Below are 17,369 nucleotides of genomic sequence, written 5' to 3'. Positions count from 1 at the left end.
GGTGGCAGAGCCACCGACTCATCCACTAACAGTAACACACACACACACACACACACACACATACGCACGCACGCACGCACAAAGGAGGCGGAGCTGCAGAAGCTGTAGACCTTCTGCGCAACATGTCAGTGAGGCTGCAGACCTCACCCACCCACCCTGACCCCCTCAAGTCATCCCAGTCACACTGGGGGAAGTAATGCCCCCCCCCCTAAAACAAGAAAAAGAAATGGAAAAAAATCAAGGTGATTTTACAGTGAAATAAATAAATAAATAATAATCCACCAATAAAACGAAGGAAAAGTGTCTTGGTAAGATTTCTTGAAAATAAGATGTGATACATATTGAGATCTAAAATTATATTAAATTAAACGATATTTGACCAGCTTGGTGTCTTACAATAAGCCAATGCTAAAATCAAGACGATCTATCTCGTACAAATAAATCCTCAGTTTGAAAAATGTATGAAATGTTAAATAAACCTTGTTTCTTCTAAAATTCAACTCAAAACAAGGTCATTTCGAGATTGCTTGACTTCGCAAGATATTTATTATGCATTGGCTTAAAACAAGTGCCACTATCTTGCCGAAATATTACTTGTTTGGGTGAATTTATCTTAAATCAAGTGGGATGAACAAAAACTTGCTAAGATTTTGAGTTCATTGAGTTGAACTTGAAGGTTTCTCTACAAAGCATAATGTAGTCATGTCTTCACCTTGCTTCTAGATTCCTTCACTAGTAGCTCTCCATTTTCTCTCTCAGGTTTGACATCTCCCCTTGGTTACATTGTCATCAACGTCAAGTGTCAGTAAGCCATTCAGCAAAATCCAAGGAACAGCCAAAAGTGATCCAAAACAAAAACAACGCTACTGTGGCAATGATTAAAATAGAACTCTCACAAGTTTTCCACTTCCCTTATAAAGTGAAAAACAAAAAGAAACGTCCTTCAAAACACATCAAAGAATGAATAGGTGTCGTCCCTCTCTTCCTATTCAGTTTTATTTCCTTTTAATTTACAATGACATGTGGAAACTTTTGGAGTGAGGAATTAGTGAGAATAAAGATCATGAACAAATCATAAGTTATATAAAACATGATTTAACTTAAATGGATGGGGCTCTGTGTGTGTGTGTGTGTGTGTGTGTGTGTGTGTGTGTGTGTGTGTGTGTGTGTGTGTGTGTGTGTGTGTGTGTGTGTGTGTGTGTGTGTGTGTGTACAAGGTGCAACTTACATTTTCCCGTCAGCTAGGCAAATGTTTTCATGAGCCAATAATATTAAGTCAAAATGTACTGGAGATGAATCATGACTTACAAACAAACAATCAACTTATGGGTGTGGATGTAACAAGTAAAAATAGGTAGAAACATTTTACTCTCTCAAACTTGTTTAAAATATATAAGTCTTAATAATCTCCAGATTTCAATATGTGGTTAGTGAAATAGACAAACTGTCTCTTCGCGAGGAGATAATCTGTCACAGTACAAGATTGTTGTGCTGAATGGCCATGAGGATTCATGAAAAAAAGAAAAAACGTCAACAGCAATGGTTTTTATTCTATCTGAAAAATATTAGCATGGTACAGTACTTGTTTTGTCTTTTCAGTTTGCAGCTTGAATCCACTGACTTTGTAACAAGCCCTCGGTTTCAGAGCTCATCATTCAATAGATGCCAAAAATTAAAAATGTTCTTGCATCTAACAGCTAATTATAGTTTCTTGGTTGGAGAGATAATTTTCCACAAGGCACAAAGACAACTCCATATCTATCTCTTTTTAGAAACTCACATCTTTAGGATGGGCTTTTTTTTGGACTGTCACATGGGGATACTTTTAATAGAAGTGACTCAGTACAGCATTGACATTCCAATCAATACTATATTTAATAGATGAAAATGTAAAAAGTCTTCATTGCCATATCACCAATGTCTATCCTCTTCACCTTCTCTCTCTCCTGTAGCTTTGATAATGAACTTGACATGGAGTCATTAAGCTAAAAGAGGAAGTAAACTGTAAGCATGCAGCAAACAAGCTGTTCATTACCCACATAAACACTCTCCCCACGTTACAACCAGCCCGTTAAATATTCACAAAGCACTTTTATTGGCACGCAGCACTCACAACAATAATTTTGCAATAATAAACGAGATTGCACACAATTGTCATTTTTAATGTACAGCAGGTCGAGCAGCTGTTGGGGGTTAAGAGCAGACCTACAACTTATCAACCACAAATGGACGGGCTGGTAGAGCACTATAACAAGACATTAAAGCACTGGTGCTGGGCAAATGTGTTTCCAGCACTGGTGCTGACTGGGTCCAGTGGTTAACCTATCTCTTGTTTGCATACTGGGAGGTCCTACAGTCATCCACCAGGTTCTCCCCCTTCAGACTATTCTACGGTTGGAAGGTGTGGAAGCCATTGAACATCCTGAAGGACTACTGGGAGCAGACGGAGAACAACGGTTGACAACATCATAGTCTATGTCATCAAAATGAGCGAGCAACTGGAGGCTATGGCGGCAGTGGCTAAGGGAACCTCAAGGAGGTGCAGCAACATCAGAAAACACGGATTTACCAAAAGGCAAAAGCGTCTTCAGTCCAGGCCAAAAGGTTCTTTTGTGATTGCCAACCAGTGACAACAAACTGCTTGCTAAATGGTGCATGTGTTGCAACTGGGAGAGAGCTAAAACATGCAGGGCAGGGGCCCTTGAGGACCGAGGTTGGACACTTCTGTCCTAGAAGAATTTTGTATGCATCAGGAACCTGCACAGCAGTTGTTTGTCCAGGCTGTGCAGGACAAAGACGTTACAGTGATATATTTTCCGACCTGTACAGAGGAAACTGTTCTCATTGACCTCTCCCAACTCTCTCCCTCTTGGCAGGAATCCATTCAGCAACTACTTGACCCACTACTTTCAAGTAGACCCCGGGCTTGACATCATCGGTCTCGCACAAGGTATAGCTGAAGAAGGATGCCCCAGTCCGCCAGAGACGCGAGAGAATCCCTGAATCCAAAAAAAGGAAGATCATTATGGGTTCTGCAGGCAGGAGAAATCATACTCCTGTTTCACTGTCTGATGCACTTTGTACCCCCCCCCCCCCCCCCCCCCAACCCCCCCACCCCCAATTTGCACTTTAGGAAATATTACAAAAAAAGATGTGGTCCATTCAGGAAGCTGTCTCTGACATCTCCTTTTGCTGCTCTCCGGTCCAGCCACTCTCTGGCCAGTCTGGTCCACATTGGGTGTCCAGATTGTTCACAGAGCACTTCTTTCTGGGTCTCCCATGAGTGTGTGCAGAAATACGACACCCTGACCTTAAAGTCAGTGGGTCATCGTGTGGCAAGTGAAGGCAACAGTTATATCAAAGTCAGTGAGCCATAAATAAAAGTGAGGTTCAAGTAGGGACGTGTTTCAAGGCAGAGAACTTTTTTAATACATTTAACAGGAAACACTGTAGATGTCTGGTGGTGTACTGCAAGACTATGTTCAGGGTACGTAGGACAAGGTCTATACAAAAAAGACAGTTTCCCCACTTATGACATATCTTGGGTTAGCCCCCTTCCAGGGTTGTCACGTGATTAAATGGCATTTGGAGCCATGTGCTCAAGGGTTTTTTCTTTGTTCTGAGCATGATATGGTTCTACCTCATGCTGTACTGATTATGCATAAGGATGTGCCTGGGTCCCCACTGTCCCGAAGGTTTTAAGATTACACATACTGTGGGAATGTGAATTATGCATTTTTACTGGGCTTTTCCATTTAGAATGATTAAAAATATCAACAATTGGTTTGTTCCCAAAAGTGTAATTTATGTAACGGTGTACATTATGTAATGGGAACAGCCTGCCCTCACTGTCTCCTACTCGCTCAAGTATTTATGTCATACCTCTGAATGTTTCTGAAGTGAAACCCTGGAGGGTTGTGAGGGCTGGAGGGGACGCATCCAGAGACAGGAGGACAGAACACACATTTATGGACATCCATACATATTCACCTTAGTTAGTTGATGTGGCTCAGATATTCCTCTTTTCAACCTGTCATCAGACAGGTTACAGGACAAATGCTGTGACATCTCATTATTGTGTTGATCATCTCATTGGTTGAAGTTTTGTGGTAATAGTTCACATTCTAACCATCTGATGTGATCAAACATGAGCTGATGCAACTACAAAAGATTCACATGTCAGAGGAAGAACTATAGGTGCTATTGGATAAATCTTGTGCCAGCAGGAAGCGAATTTAAATAATTTAAACGTGAATCTGAATTGAAAAGGAATCTACTGGTTTGAATGTGTAACACAATAAAAAAAATTTTTTTTTAACTATTTCATTCATTGAAAAAAATTCAGCACTCTAATTCATTATCACTTTTCAGATTCATTTCTCTCCATTCAGATTCGGTTTTTCTATGCAACGTTTTCTACATTTAGTTTTGAAGTACCTTTTCTGAGTCTTATTTTATCCGCAACTAATAGCGACGATGGAAGTTAAAGGACGTCGGTTCTCAGTGAAACCAGCTCATCCAGCTGGTCAGGCCAGTACATCACTAAGCATGTCATATTGTATAGGTCTGGAATTGAAAGCATGTTGCTGTCATAAAATCGACTTCTTCCCATTTGCGTTTGACTAGTTTTGCCTGATACCAGGTCCTACATGTGTGCCACAAAACGCTTGAATGGACAAACTATTTAAATGGTGAGTGTCAGGCCCTGTCTGCATCTGCCCCTGTGTGTCTCACCTCACGTTTTCAATTATCCTGTTGTTTTCTCCTTCTCGTTATGAGTTCCACCTGTGTCCTCCCTTTCCCTGTGTATTTAAACCCCTCTTCCTCTGTCATCTGTCTTGGCTTCAGTTTCAAATGAGATCATTCAGATTTAAAGAATTGATATTCACTTTGTAGCGGCACAAGCGTTATCCTATAGGTTTCATGTAAACTCGCAGCCTTTTAGCACATTGTTGAGAAAATTACCTTGGAGTTGTGCAGTGGAAACAGACTGATTACAGCATGGAGCTATAAAAACAAAAGTCATGTAATTCATACCAGGGTGCAAAGTTTAATATACTGTGTGGGAGAGTTGGGATTGAAGGATAACCTCAGGTCAGCAGCTGTTTCTTTAACCGTCCTGTTATGTTCATTTGTGAGGAACAGCAGTGATGTTCCCGGGTCAATTTGACCCGGTGCATGTTTAATTATCAAAAAGCTGTCCAAAACTAAAATAATCCAAATAAGCATTGTTATTTAATTACTAACTCCATTACTAACTATTCTATCAATATTTAGTGCAATGGTGTTCCTTACCACTCACAGGTTCAATTGGGATAGTTCACTTGCGTTTCATAAAAAAATACATGTTCAATTTCTTTTTTAAGGTTGCACCACTTTATTATTTTGAAAGACCTGTAAAACCAACCTGTAAAACACAATAGTAATGTTTACATATTGCTTTACATAAATGCAGTGTTTGTGAACCAGAAATGAACAAAATAAGAAGTAATCGCAATATGAGCAATGTGTCTGTCTGTATGTCCATCGACACAGCACACGAGTGACATGCCATGCCATGTGCGGTGTCACAAAAACAACAACAAAGAAATACAGTTTTAAACATATTTTTTTCTTGATTATAACCAACTAATACATACGTTAAGAATGATGTTTCAATGCTACTAATGTTAAGTTTGACTCAAGGGTGTTGTCCCTTGCAGATCTGGGAGATGGTTGCTTGAGATCTCTGATAAAGCTTTTCTCCTACTTGCTACGCGAAAAAGTAGAAGAGTTCTGTGACCTGTGCCATTCTTGGCTCATGGGCAAAACAGGGCTGGCGCTTCCTTTACTTATGGTGAGACTGGACAGGGTGCTGGCCTCTGGTTGTGGAGTCCCAGGATTTGAGGCCTTCTGAGGTTCAGGCTCTACATTAGAATAAAATGTCTGATTAAAAAGTCCATATAACTTTGTGTATCACCTGTGTGTATCAAATTCACTGTGATACACACAGGGTTTCCTGGATGAATATCCAAAGGGATTTGAAAAAAACAACAAAAAACCAGTGAGGACTTTGGCAAATGTTGGACTCTTATTCTATGACTTGGCATGTTAATAAAGATTAAGGCCACCAGAGGACGCCGTCGGCCATACCAGTAGAATCACAGGACAGACAACTGTCGTGCCAAAAACAGCCCGGCTGCCAGAATCTGCACGGCCTGCGTTGTTTATCACGTCATTCATCTGTTATTATGGCATCCACACTATCAATGCTGAATATCAGCGTTGCACGAAGTGAAGGATTGTCACCTTAGTAAGTGTTACAGTAGTTTGTGCTGCTGTATGTGGAAATGAGACGGTTCGCTGAAAGAAACAGTAATCGTGTTCGTTTCCTTGTTATTTTTTTCCCATGAAGTTCCACATCATCGTTATGTTGCACTTTGATCCACATTCTGTTGAACAATGTTAATGAAAAGACGGATATTAACAGTCTAATTGATTCTGTATTGTTTGGGATTTATTTCGGCTCCTGTCAAATCCTGTCTAAGATTGTTTCCCTTATATTACACTGTGTAAATATACAGTATATATACATTTCCCTGTCCGTACAGTTTTTGTGATGCGGTTATATTCACAATCGCAAATAAATGTTACTGATTATGATTGTAAAACATAGCTTACAGTGCATTCATGCTCTCATTGATACCAATATTTTTCAAAATAAAGATAACATTGTCAATCGGTTATGGTGAAAATGTTTGTTTTTTGTTGTTGTTGTTTTGTTTCACAATTATTTCGATTTTGTGAGGTCAATTAGACAGTTGTTTGAACACAAGTGTGGCTGACTTTTTGCTATTTTCAAAAGCTGAACATCAGGTGTCACCGTGCAAAAGTTGAACGGATGATCGCTCCAGCGGCAGGCCGTGAAGATTCTGGCACCCGGGCTGTCGCAACAGTTCGTGCTCCCTGGAAACATGCGTTTTGCCAAAAGTATCATTGACCACCTGGCAAATAAATACTGAAGGGTGAAATTTAAGATTGCACAAGTGGGGATTAGATATCATGTTCAGTTCTATCTGATTTGACAATATTGCGCATTATACCAGATTTTGAAACTTCAAAATGAACAGCTGCTTCTGGAAGTTAGATAAGGGAATTATCACATTCGGTATAATGTCAGTTTAACATAATATGAAGAACAATAACTCAAATGCTGGGTTTAAAAAACAATGAGAAGAGAAAGAGAGGCAGAGAAACAACATTAAAGTAATCATTGTTTACCAGTACTGAAGCAGTATGACATCCTTGTGGGAGTCTTTGGAGCTTAAATGGATTTCTCTCTCTCTATTTAATAGAACTACACGTTGCTTCAAATCTAATGTCCGTCTCTTCATGTATCTTCAACAAAAGAAGTGTTTGGGCTGTTAATGTATTACCTTTGAAGAATCTGCAGAGCTACTCGAGTTCAATGTATCATTCATTACACAAATTAAAGATGAACAAAATGACCCATAAAAGCACTTGGACAGATGTAAACTCCTGTTACAACCAGTGGCGAAACATTACTTATTTACTTTACTTCTAAGTACAGCTAAATGTTAAGCAAACTCCAACACAGACCATGTGAGTGGTTTGTTATATTCATACTGGTTAAGGGTGCAATAAGCATGAGCAGAAGCAAAACACGTTTCCCAATAAAATACATCAAATACAATACATGTTCAGATACCTAGAACAAATCTATTTAAAGCCATGAGTCATTTATTTAACATGAACAAAGTACAGGACAGTAAATAGAAATGTTTCCTCAAATGTCAGTCATGTGTTACTGACACGTGACTTCTGGTAGTGGAGTGGATAATGATTATGTCCTTAATGGCAGAAAACTGTGATATGTGTACCAATAACACCACAATCAATTTACAGCATTACTCACGTTGAAAATATACTGGAAATGTAGAAAAATCAAAGCAGCCAAATAGTATGTTCTATGTGGACTCTTGTTGTGAACAATGGGAGGGAGGAAGGTAAGGAATCCAATCTTTGTTTGCTCCTCCTGCAATGCAAAGCAGCATCAAAGGAGAGGGAAGAAACAGGTTTCGGGAAGCTTTCAAAATATACTGAACTAGAGCTGCAAGGGCAACACTTTGTGACGATTAAATGAGCTCAAACCACTCACAACCACATTTAATGAAGTCGCACTGTCAGTACATAAACATTCTGAACCCCAAATCAAATAATACTGCACATTTAAATAAGCACATTTATTGTATAATAAATTGTGGTTGGATGATGCTTTCACAACACTTTAGAAAAGAGGTTATACATGTTAATGATATCAAATGACAACCTATAAGGTTTATTAAGCATTATTGGTTTTAGACATAATGTGTGATGAGCTAATGTTTCAGATTTCTTTATACCTCAGTGGCAAAGTGATAACAGTTTTATATGGAAGGATATGAAGTGATGGGTTGTACATCAAGTTGCATTTTTCAAAGGAATATTTCCAAAAGAAGCCAAGTAACACTGCAACTGTGACAGCAATGATAAGTTGTGTGCTTAGCTCAGAGCAGGAGTGCTGCCCCAAGAGGTGGAAGTGGGTCGTTACAAAGGGGTCTCTGAATAGAAGACACTACGTCATGTTTGTGACTTCCGTTTGGTGGAGGATTAATTTAATTTCTTGTTCTATTGTCCTCTGTATGACGATTTAAGAATTGGTTTGTCTGAAAAATTGTAATAAAAGTATTCATTAAAACATTATTCATGCATTCATTCATTCATTCATTCATTCATTCATTCATTCATTGTTTGAGTCGAATCCCCTTTTTTGATCGTTACTACTTAATTTACGCTTTATAGATTCACTCTACTGATAGAAAATGGATCAAAAAGCATTGGTGGTTTTAATAACATACATTTATATTTTAGCTTTCATTTTCTTTATCAATATATGACAACAGTTCTGATTAAGTTTGTTACTTAAAGTTACAGCATGTCATTCAACATAGAGCCTCAGATTTATCCATGTAAAACTGATTCAATGCATTATATTTTCTCAATTCCCATTTATAATCCTTGTTATACACATAAATAACCAATTTTATGAATCTTTGAAGATGCAGAATACTGACTGATGAATGCGTTCATTGAGCATTATACCAGAGAGCCTTCACATTAAGTGTCACCACAACACTGATGTAGCAACCACATGAATACATACTACAAGTTTGATATGACAAATGGATTTTGTACAGAACAGTAAAAACAACAAAATGTGCTACATGTGAGTCTGTCCCCCAAAGATAAAGCACAATTCCCCCCCCCCCAAGTGGTTATCAGTTTTCTCTAGACCCACAGACGAAACAGATCCTGTCTCCACAATATGAGAAAACCCCCAGTTACCAGCGGTTGTAAAGAAAAGACTGAGTGGCCACTCCCCACAGAAACCCAGCTCTCTAAGTTCCTTCTCGGACAGAAGCAGGCAGTTCAATACAAGAGGAACATTTTCAGCAGAGGAACATCTCTAAGGTAAAGGTGATGATAGACTGCCAAATACGGTCAATTTCTTTCTTTCTTTCTTTCTTTCTTTCTTTTTTTCTTTCTACAATATATATATGCTGTAGCAACACGATCATTTATTTCCATTTTATTGTAACTAAACATTTAAAAGCGGAATACCTGAGGTAAACAGTGGACATGGGGAATTTTCTGTTAAATTTCTGAAAAAAAACCAAGTGTCAACAAGTACCCAGTGGAGAGGAATGATTTTGGACATCTGATGAAAGATGGAAACTGTTTAGACGATTGTTGGAGTACAGGTGGGACAAAAGAAATGACAACAAAATCCAGGGGGGCCAAATATGACACATTTGTATGCAAGACTCAAACTCAACTCTCATGAATCCTGGTGGTAGATGATGATCTAAATGATCTGTTTCCCCACCCTACTATGACTAAAGAGTTTTTTGCCAGTTTTTTTGTATCTGCAATTTGTCCAAAATGTGTCTTATAAGTAAAATGGAAATTAATGATATTAGTTACTTTTGTGACTTTTAAAAGTGTCACAAAAAGTTTGCTTTTAAAATATCCTTCAAAATGAATTTTAGTGAGTCACTATAGAGTGGGCACCAGTTCACACACAACTTGCACTTTTATTGTAAAGGCCATAATTCACCATACATTATAGTGACCAAATGTCTTTTATTGTTTGGACATGCGTTCTTGTTTATTGTTTTCTTCAAAATTCCATATAAATGTTCAGTTGTCATTGGGGTATTTGTTTTTTTTGGTCTTATTGAGCATGTACTTATATTGACTGTCGCTTTGCACAAGGACAAGCTATTCTGTTGCTTGTCACTTGTGAATGGTGACAGAAGGAGCCTAGCTTAGGTACAAAGAGCTGTACATGTACAGAGTTAAAGGCAAATAAATACTACATGTGCTGAGCACAAAACCGAGTCCTGCTGTGAAGCGAGGGAGTTAACCCTGAAGCTCGGAGCATAAGTTATTCTCCCCTTATGTCTGGAGGCTGGAACTGGAAAGACAAACTTCTGTAATTGAACAATAACAACTGTCCGTATAGAAACAAACTACTAACGTGATATGAAATGGGCACTGCAGTCGGGAGTACTGAGTTGTCTCCATGTAGTGTTCTGTCCTCACAGCTGCAATCCATCTCTCTCTTCTCTCAGGGTCAGCCGAGAAATGATCAAATGAGAGGTATGGACAGGTTTCCTGCCTTTTAAAGCAGCCTACAGCTGCACAAAAGATGCCCATCTTCTCTGATATCTAATGGAATTATGCCTAAAATGTGACTGTTTAGCATGTTTACAGGCAGGGGACGTCCAAAATGGCGGGCCCAGTATTAGTGCTCGGCCTCTGACTTCACGTGAAAAACCTCAATATAAGTGTGTAGGACTTCATTGCAGTAGCTTCATTGTTTTACCCTTGTTTGTCTTCTCAAAAGCTACAGCTGTGTTTCATTTCACCATGTTATTTTCAGCAAGCAAGAAACTTCCCCTCTATACAATGTGCTGAGTATGTATGAGAAAAAGCTTGCATGAAATCCAAAATCCCCTTATAGGTATATATTGTTTTATACTTTTGAAAGGAAAGTAATGTGTCTTTTGAATAATCTCAATGATTACTATGTCTTAACAACATCGACAATATTAATCACTGAAATGATTCTTACCAGGTGAAATGGACCAACAACACACCTCCTCAGTGAAAGTACAACTCATGCACATGGAGAATGGACCAGGACCTGTTCAGCCCAAACCGCAGGAGAGAGAACAATGGTCCAATAAGATGGAGTTCATCCTGGCTGTGGCTGGACACATTGTTGGTTTGGGAAATGTCTGGAGATTTCCATATCTTTGCTACAAGAATGGAGGCGGTAAGACTACAACGATACGGCTATGTCTATCTTGTTCATGAGCTCACAATGTAGTTGCATAGATCAGGACTACTTTCAGAATTTTTTTTTTCTTTTCTTTTTTCTCCCCCTATATTAATATATATATATATAGTTTATGCTGATGGTATCCAAGCGTTGCTTGTTTTAAAAACCGTTCAGAGACAGAGGCAAGTCATTCCATCACTTCGGGGATAAGTATGAAGAAGTGCATGAAATAAAATACTTATTTTTATGTTTTCTTTGCTGCAGCAGTTTTACATTTCTGTGCACTGGACGCGATACAGAAGGCTGTTTTTAAATTTAATCTTTTGTTTAAGACTTATATTTTGAAAATGAAAACAATGTTTTTGTCCATTGATTTCTGAATCGTGTATTCATTGATGTGTTTATGTTTCTAGGGGTATTCTTCATTCCTTACGTTTTGTTTTTGTTCACGTGTGGCATCCCACTCTTCTTCTTGGAGACGTCTTTGGGGCAATTCACATGTCAAGGTGGAATAACATGTTGGAGGCAAATCTGCCCCCTTTTTGAAGGTAGCGTTTAATTTTTCTATGTCTCACAGTTCCATGTAACAATTGGTAAAATGTGATACATAAAATTCTCCTGAATTGTGATGTTAGCTATTGTTCTGAATCTCGGCATCTTACCAAGTTGACATAACTATCTCTCAACAGGCTTAGGTTATGGAAGCCAAGTTGTTGTTTTGTACACTGGGGTGTATTATATCATCATACTGGCCTGGGCATTTCTCTACCTGTTTTCATCCTTCAGGACTGATCTTCCATGGGCGAGCTGTAAAAACAGCTGGAACACAGGTACCAACATTTAACTCTCCCATCTTCTTCACACTCACTAGTGTGGTGTGTTTGATTGGATAATAAAATAATGTGCTCTGTTCTTTTTTTTGTCATGAAAGATTGCTGTTTTGAGCACACTCAAAATCAAACTCTGAAACTTTATGGAAACAGCACATCCTCAGTTGTTGAATTTTGGGAGTAAGTGATAAGAATGATTGGAGTGATTTCAAAGTGATCCGACTTCACTTCTGTTTCACGTAACCTGATAAATTATGCTGCAGGAGGAGAATCTTGGGGCTCTCTGATGGAATTGATGATCTTGGCAGTATCCGTTGGGACCTTGCTCTTTGTTTACTACTTGCCTGGGTATTGTGTTACTTCTGTGTGTGGAATGGAGTGAAGTCCACAGGAAAGGTACAGCACAAACAACATGTAGAACTTGTCTGTCAAATTTAAATTCTCTACAAACTTAAAGTATGTGATGTTAAAAATCGAAGCTTTTCTCATTCGTCAGGTGGTGTACTTCACCGCCCCGTTTCCATATGTAATGTTGGCAGTGTTGCTTGTCCGGGGTCTCACATTACCAGGGGCCAAAGAGGGGATTATGTTCTACCTTTACCCAGACCCATCCCGCCTCTCTGATCCAGAGGTATGGCTGGGGCAAAGCTCTGATGTGATCTAAAATTTAAAAAGAAGTATTTTAGATGGTTTGTCCTTGATAATTTTTGCTCATGTTTTTATTTATTAATATTACCAACAAGGTCTTGAAGAGCTGCCTGTTTATAAAGTGAACCTAAACTTGTTCATGGCCCCCAGGTATGGATGGATGCTGGCAGCCAAATATTCTACTCCTATGGGGTTTGTACAGGTGTTCTGACATCTTTAGGAAGTTATAACAAGTACAACAACAACTGCTACAGGTCTGTATATTTATCTCTATACCCACTTTAAACTGCGCCCCACTGATCCCTCTAAGTTACTCTTTTTTCTTCTCCATGTTTGAACATTTCTCCCACAGAGACTGTGTGTACCTGTGCCTGTTGAACAGCTTTACCAGCTTTATTGCTGGCTTTGCTATCTTTTCTGTGCTTGGTTTCATGTCAAAGGAACAAGGTGTGGATATATCCATGGTGGCTGAGTCAGGTAGGACACGTCGATACTCTACATTTGACAGAAAAATGTAGTGGTGCCGGTATCAACTGTTTCACAGCCTGACCATTTCTTTTGCATTGTTGCAGGTCCTGGTTTGGCATTCATTGCTTATCCACGTGCTGTCGCTTTAATGCCATGTCCTCAACTCTGGGCCATCTTCTTCTTTGTCATGATAATTTTTTTAGGATTGGACAGTGAGGTAAGATACTTTTAAGTCATGTATGTGATGCCATTTTTAAGTTCTGATCATAATTATATTTTGTAATCTCACAAATTCCTGTCGTCACCACAGTTTGTTTATCAAGAGGCACTGGTCACAACCATCTCCGACCTGTATCCTTCTATATTTCGAAACAACAGTCGGCGGAAGCTCCTTCTTTTGGCCATTAGTGTAGGAAGTTTCCTCGTTGGCCTTCTCATGGTCACAGAGGTGAGTGGTTTAGGGTTGTGATGTGCTGACTCAAATAAATCAACATTAAATCTCAAAAGCTTTGTTTGAAAAATAACAGCGGAACATTTGTATGATTTAAAGTGAAGAAAAACTCAAATTTAGATACGTATATTTTTTTTGTCACTTTTGCTGATATTTCATATTCAACCAGAAACAATGAGCCTGAATAAACACTGTGTCTATGTTTCTTAATGTGTGCAGGGAGGCCTTTATATCTTCCAATTGTTTGACTACTATGCCTGCAGTGGAATGACACTTCTGCTTTTGGCTATCCTTCAGTCTGTGTGTATTGGATGGATCTATGGTAAGGAACTGTCAGCTATGTGTTTTTTATGCATGCTGATGAACAACATCTCTGACATATATTCTGCCTGTTTGTGCTCAATTTTGCAAGCTTGGTTTATGGAATAAATCATGACAGGCATGGGCAGCATGGCACAGTTCGTCATCCATGTTGTTAATGCTCAATTTAGCTTGAGACTGTATCAAAGGTATGACAATAACTTACCATTGTATACTCAGATAAACAGCCTTGTATTAATATACATATACAGGTGTTGATATATAAAAATATACACAGAATATTAAGAACACCTCTCACTATGATGGACTTCAGCACATCACCACCACCTGGAACGTAGTAGGAAAAACTCATGGCAGAGCTTTTACATTACAGGAGTATCTAATAAATTATGTTACAGGAGGGGAATCTTGTGTGTATATACTATGTAATGGTGGATGAGATGGTGGCAATGACTAAAATCCTACAAGTTTAGGTGGAGGTGGTTGAGATGAAAATGCTGAGATTTCTGGAAGTGACTGAGATGGAGAGTTAAAATGGAAGAGATCAGAGGAACAGAGTTTGTTAAAGAATTTAGAGAAAAGACGAAAGAAGTCAGTTTGAGATAATTTGGTCACGTGCTGGCAAGAGATCTTGGACATGTTGGACAAAGAATGTTGGAGGACGAGAAGAGGAAGATCTCAAAAAAGATTTATGGATTTCATGATGGAGGATGTTGTAATAGTTGAGGATGTATCACTAATAGTATAAAATGGATACAGATGACTGATGTAGCAAAGGGTACATCTTATTCACTACCTCTTTACTTTTCCTCGAATCTTCATAACTATGCAAATAAAATATTTTATTTTTCTGCTCTATTCTATTCCCAAGGTGCAGACCGTCAGTATGATAATGTAACTGACATGATTGGATATAGACCGTGGCCTTTCATGAAGTATTGTTGGAAGTACTTCACACCAGCTATCTGTACCGTAAGTACTAGAAAGACACACTTCTGTTCATCAACTTTGTTCATGTTGTCCTAACAACATGAGTGTGTCTGACAGCTGCCAGCGTTGTATGTCCCTGTCTCAACCAGATGGAAAACCCACTGATAAAACACTGACTTTGCACTGAGAGAGTAGATCAACTTCAGGCTCTTTATTGCCATTTCAATAAAACCTCATTATAATGTGTTAAAGTTTTAAAGCCCATCACATTTCTCCCAGAATTTGTTGCAAACTCATATCAAACCAATCCAACTGATGCTATGTCTATTTCCAGAACAGAGTCTCCCTGAGTCAGTGGTATCCTGTACGCAGAGAGACTCAAACCTGTGATCCCAACTTCTCTTCTTTAGGCAACTCCAATGTTTTAATTAGCAGAGAACCTATGATATGACTTGTAATTTTGTCAGAATAACAAACTAATAAAACTCTCTTTAGCAAGAACTATTTTGATTTGTCAATTTTTCACCATATTTGCTCACTTGTGTTGGGACCATTATGTCCTCATATGGATCACTATTTATGTTTTGGTTGGCTATCGATAATGATTAATAATTATCAAAGATAGTTATTAATAATGTTGAAATTTAATCTGATCTGCATCAGATACCTCGGAGCACCACCTGTCGTAACAGGAAATGATAGTCAATTCAGTTATATCAGTCTCATAAGATATACTAAACAGTTCATCAGGAATTTGAATTAATAGTTAAATTAATTACAATTACCAGAATTAACAGTAAAGCTTGAAGGATTTTGGAGTTCTTAACACAGAAGAGGTCGACATTTCATTCACCTTTGTGCTCATTAATAAAACAGCAAGTATGATTCCAAAAATATATTTATTAACAATGAAAACAAATAAAACACAGATTCTAACTACCTATATACAGCTGGGTGTGTGTAGGTGCATGTGTGTGTGTGTGTGGAGAGAGAAAGAGAGAGAGAGAGTTGGAGGGAGTGTGTGTGTGTGACGTGTGATGGAACTACAAAACAAGATGGCGGATCACAAGAAACTACATTCCAAATGGAGGTTGTCAGAGAACAGGAAGTCTGTCCTTTACAGCTCGGCCATGTGCTGATAGCAAAAGAACAATAGAAGCTAGCCACAGCATCTGCTTCTGTGTGTCTCTGCTAAGGGACCATTTCTAGAATGAGTTTATGTGAATGAGACTTGTCTTGTAAAACGTCAGGAGTCGTCAGATGGTGTTCGGTTACGGTGTGATGTTGTCTTTGATGTGATATGTGTAGGGTTGCGAGTTAACAAGTTAGTAAAGCAGATTAGCATGCAGACCCTGTGTCTGTGGCAGAGCTAACAGTGGTTTACAGGTTGATAACGGTGCCTAATATCATTATCAACAGAACGCGATCACTGTAACAGAATCAACACATCTTCATAAAGTTAAACAGTTCTATGCATAGCATCAAGTTTAACTAATCTCAAGTAATGCCCAGTTGTTACCACTTCCTTGGAAGAGTTCAGTTGTCGTGCTGGAGGGAAGCTGGTGCCTTCTCCTGTAGTTAGCACCTCCTGCTAACTGTGGTTGCTGGTTCTGCAGGCTGAGAAGAAGAAGGTGGAGTTGGTGTTTCAGGAGCTGTCCTTCTTTGCAGCGCCTGGCTGTCCCTTTGTTCAGACTGAGGAGCTGATCGCTCAGGCCTGTGATGGCTTTCCTGCTTGTTCAGGAAAAACACAAAGAAGTTCTGTGAGGGTCCCTGGTCCCGTCCTGGAGGAACCGGTTGGTTTCCCTGGAGAGCAGACTCTGGGTGCTGGTCTCTGGATCAGGGGAAGGTCTGACCCTCGTGGTGGGTCAGCAGATGAGTTGAGGAGTGGAGGCCTCTGGTTGCCGGCCTCTCGTGTTAGCTGTGTGCTAACACTGGATGAGCTGCTCTCCAGCAACCCACCTCCTTGGAGTTTGCTTTTGCAAGAGTCCTCTGAGAAAGAAGCCTGGCTTCGCAGGCTCTTTGTTCCACGTGTGGATTCAGAGGTGTCAAAGCCTGAGAGCTTTAACCAATCAGTGACTGGCTGAATGCATGGGGGAAGAGTCTTGAGCAGAAAGGGGGGAGGAAGGTCCTGGAGAATGTCCCCCCTTCCCCACTCTAGGTGTGAAAGGCCATCACATTCCTGGGTCAGAATTCATGTCATGACTGCGTCTCATGACAAATGAATATTGTCTCTCCCCAGAAATGAACAAACTTTCTGTGGTCCTGCAGATCCCAACACTTGTGTACCTCTTAATGTTGTTGTTCTTCAAATCTAGAAGAACAACAAGGTACAAGG

At 39.3% G+C, this 17,369-nt stretch overlaps 1 protein-coding gene across 1 annotated transcript in view; it reads left to right on the top strand.

The window, feature by feature from the left end:
- Window positions 1–11,184: 11,184 nt before the first annotated feature.
- LOC308129466 (sodium- and chloride-dependent GABA transporter 2-like) overlaps window positions 11,185–17,369 on the top strand; it is a gene marked incomplete at its 5' end in the record, with an annotated part of 6,930 nt that continues 745 nt past the window's right edge. The window contains 12 exons of the mRNA XM_080495410.1: window positions 11,185–11,380; window positions 11,800–11,934; window positions 12,076–12,216; window positions 12,318–12,396; window positions 12,480–12,612; window positions 12,713–12,847; window positions 13,015–13,118; window positions 13,217–13,341; window positions 13,437–13,549; window positions 13,643–13,780; window positions 14,003–14,105; window positions 14,976–15,076. Coding sequence (XP_080351536.1) covers window positions 11,185–11,380; window positions 11,800–11,934; window positions 12,076–12,216; window positions 12,318–12,396; window positions 12,480–12,612; window positions 12,713–12,847; window positions 13,015–13,118; window positions 13,217–13,341; window positions 13,437–13,549; window positions 13,643–13,780; window positions 14,003–14,105; window positions 14,976–15,076 — 1,503 coding nt within the window. The remainder of the gene's footprint in view (window positions 11,381–11,799; window positions 11,935–12,075; window positions 12,217–12,317; window positions 12,397–12,479; window positions 12,613–12,712; window positions 12,848–13,014; window positions 13,119–13,216; window positions 13,342–13,436; window positions 13,550–13,642; window positions 13,781–14,002; window positions 14,106–14,975; window positions 15,077–17,369) is intronic.

The sequence above is a fragment of the Blennius ocellaris genome (genome assembly GCF_963422515.1).
Source record: "Blennius ocellaris genome assembly, chromosome: 4".
NCBI lineage: Eukaryota > Metazoa > Chordata > Actinopteri > Blenniiformes > Blenniidae > Blennius > Blennius ocellaris.
This window is presented reverse-complemented; position numbering and strand designations above follow the sequence as displayed.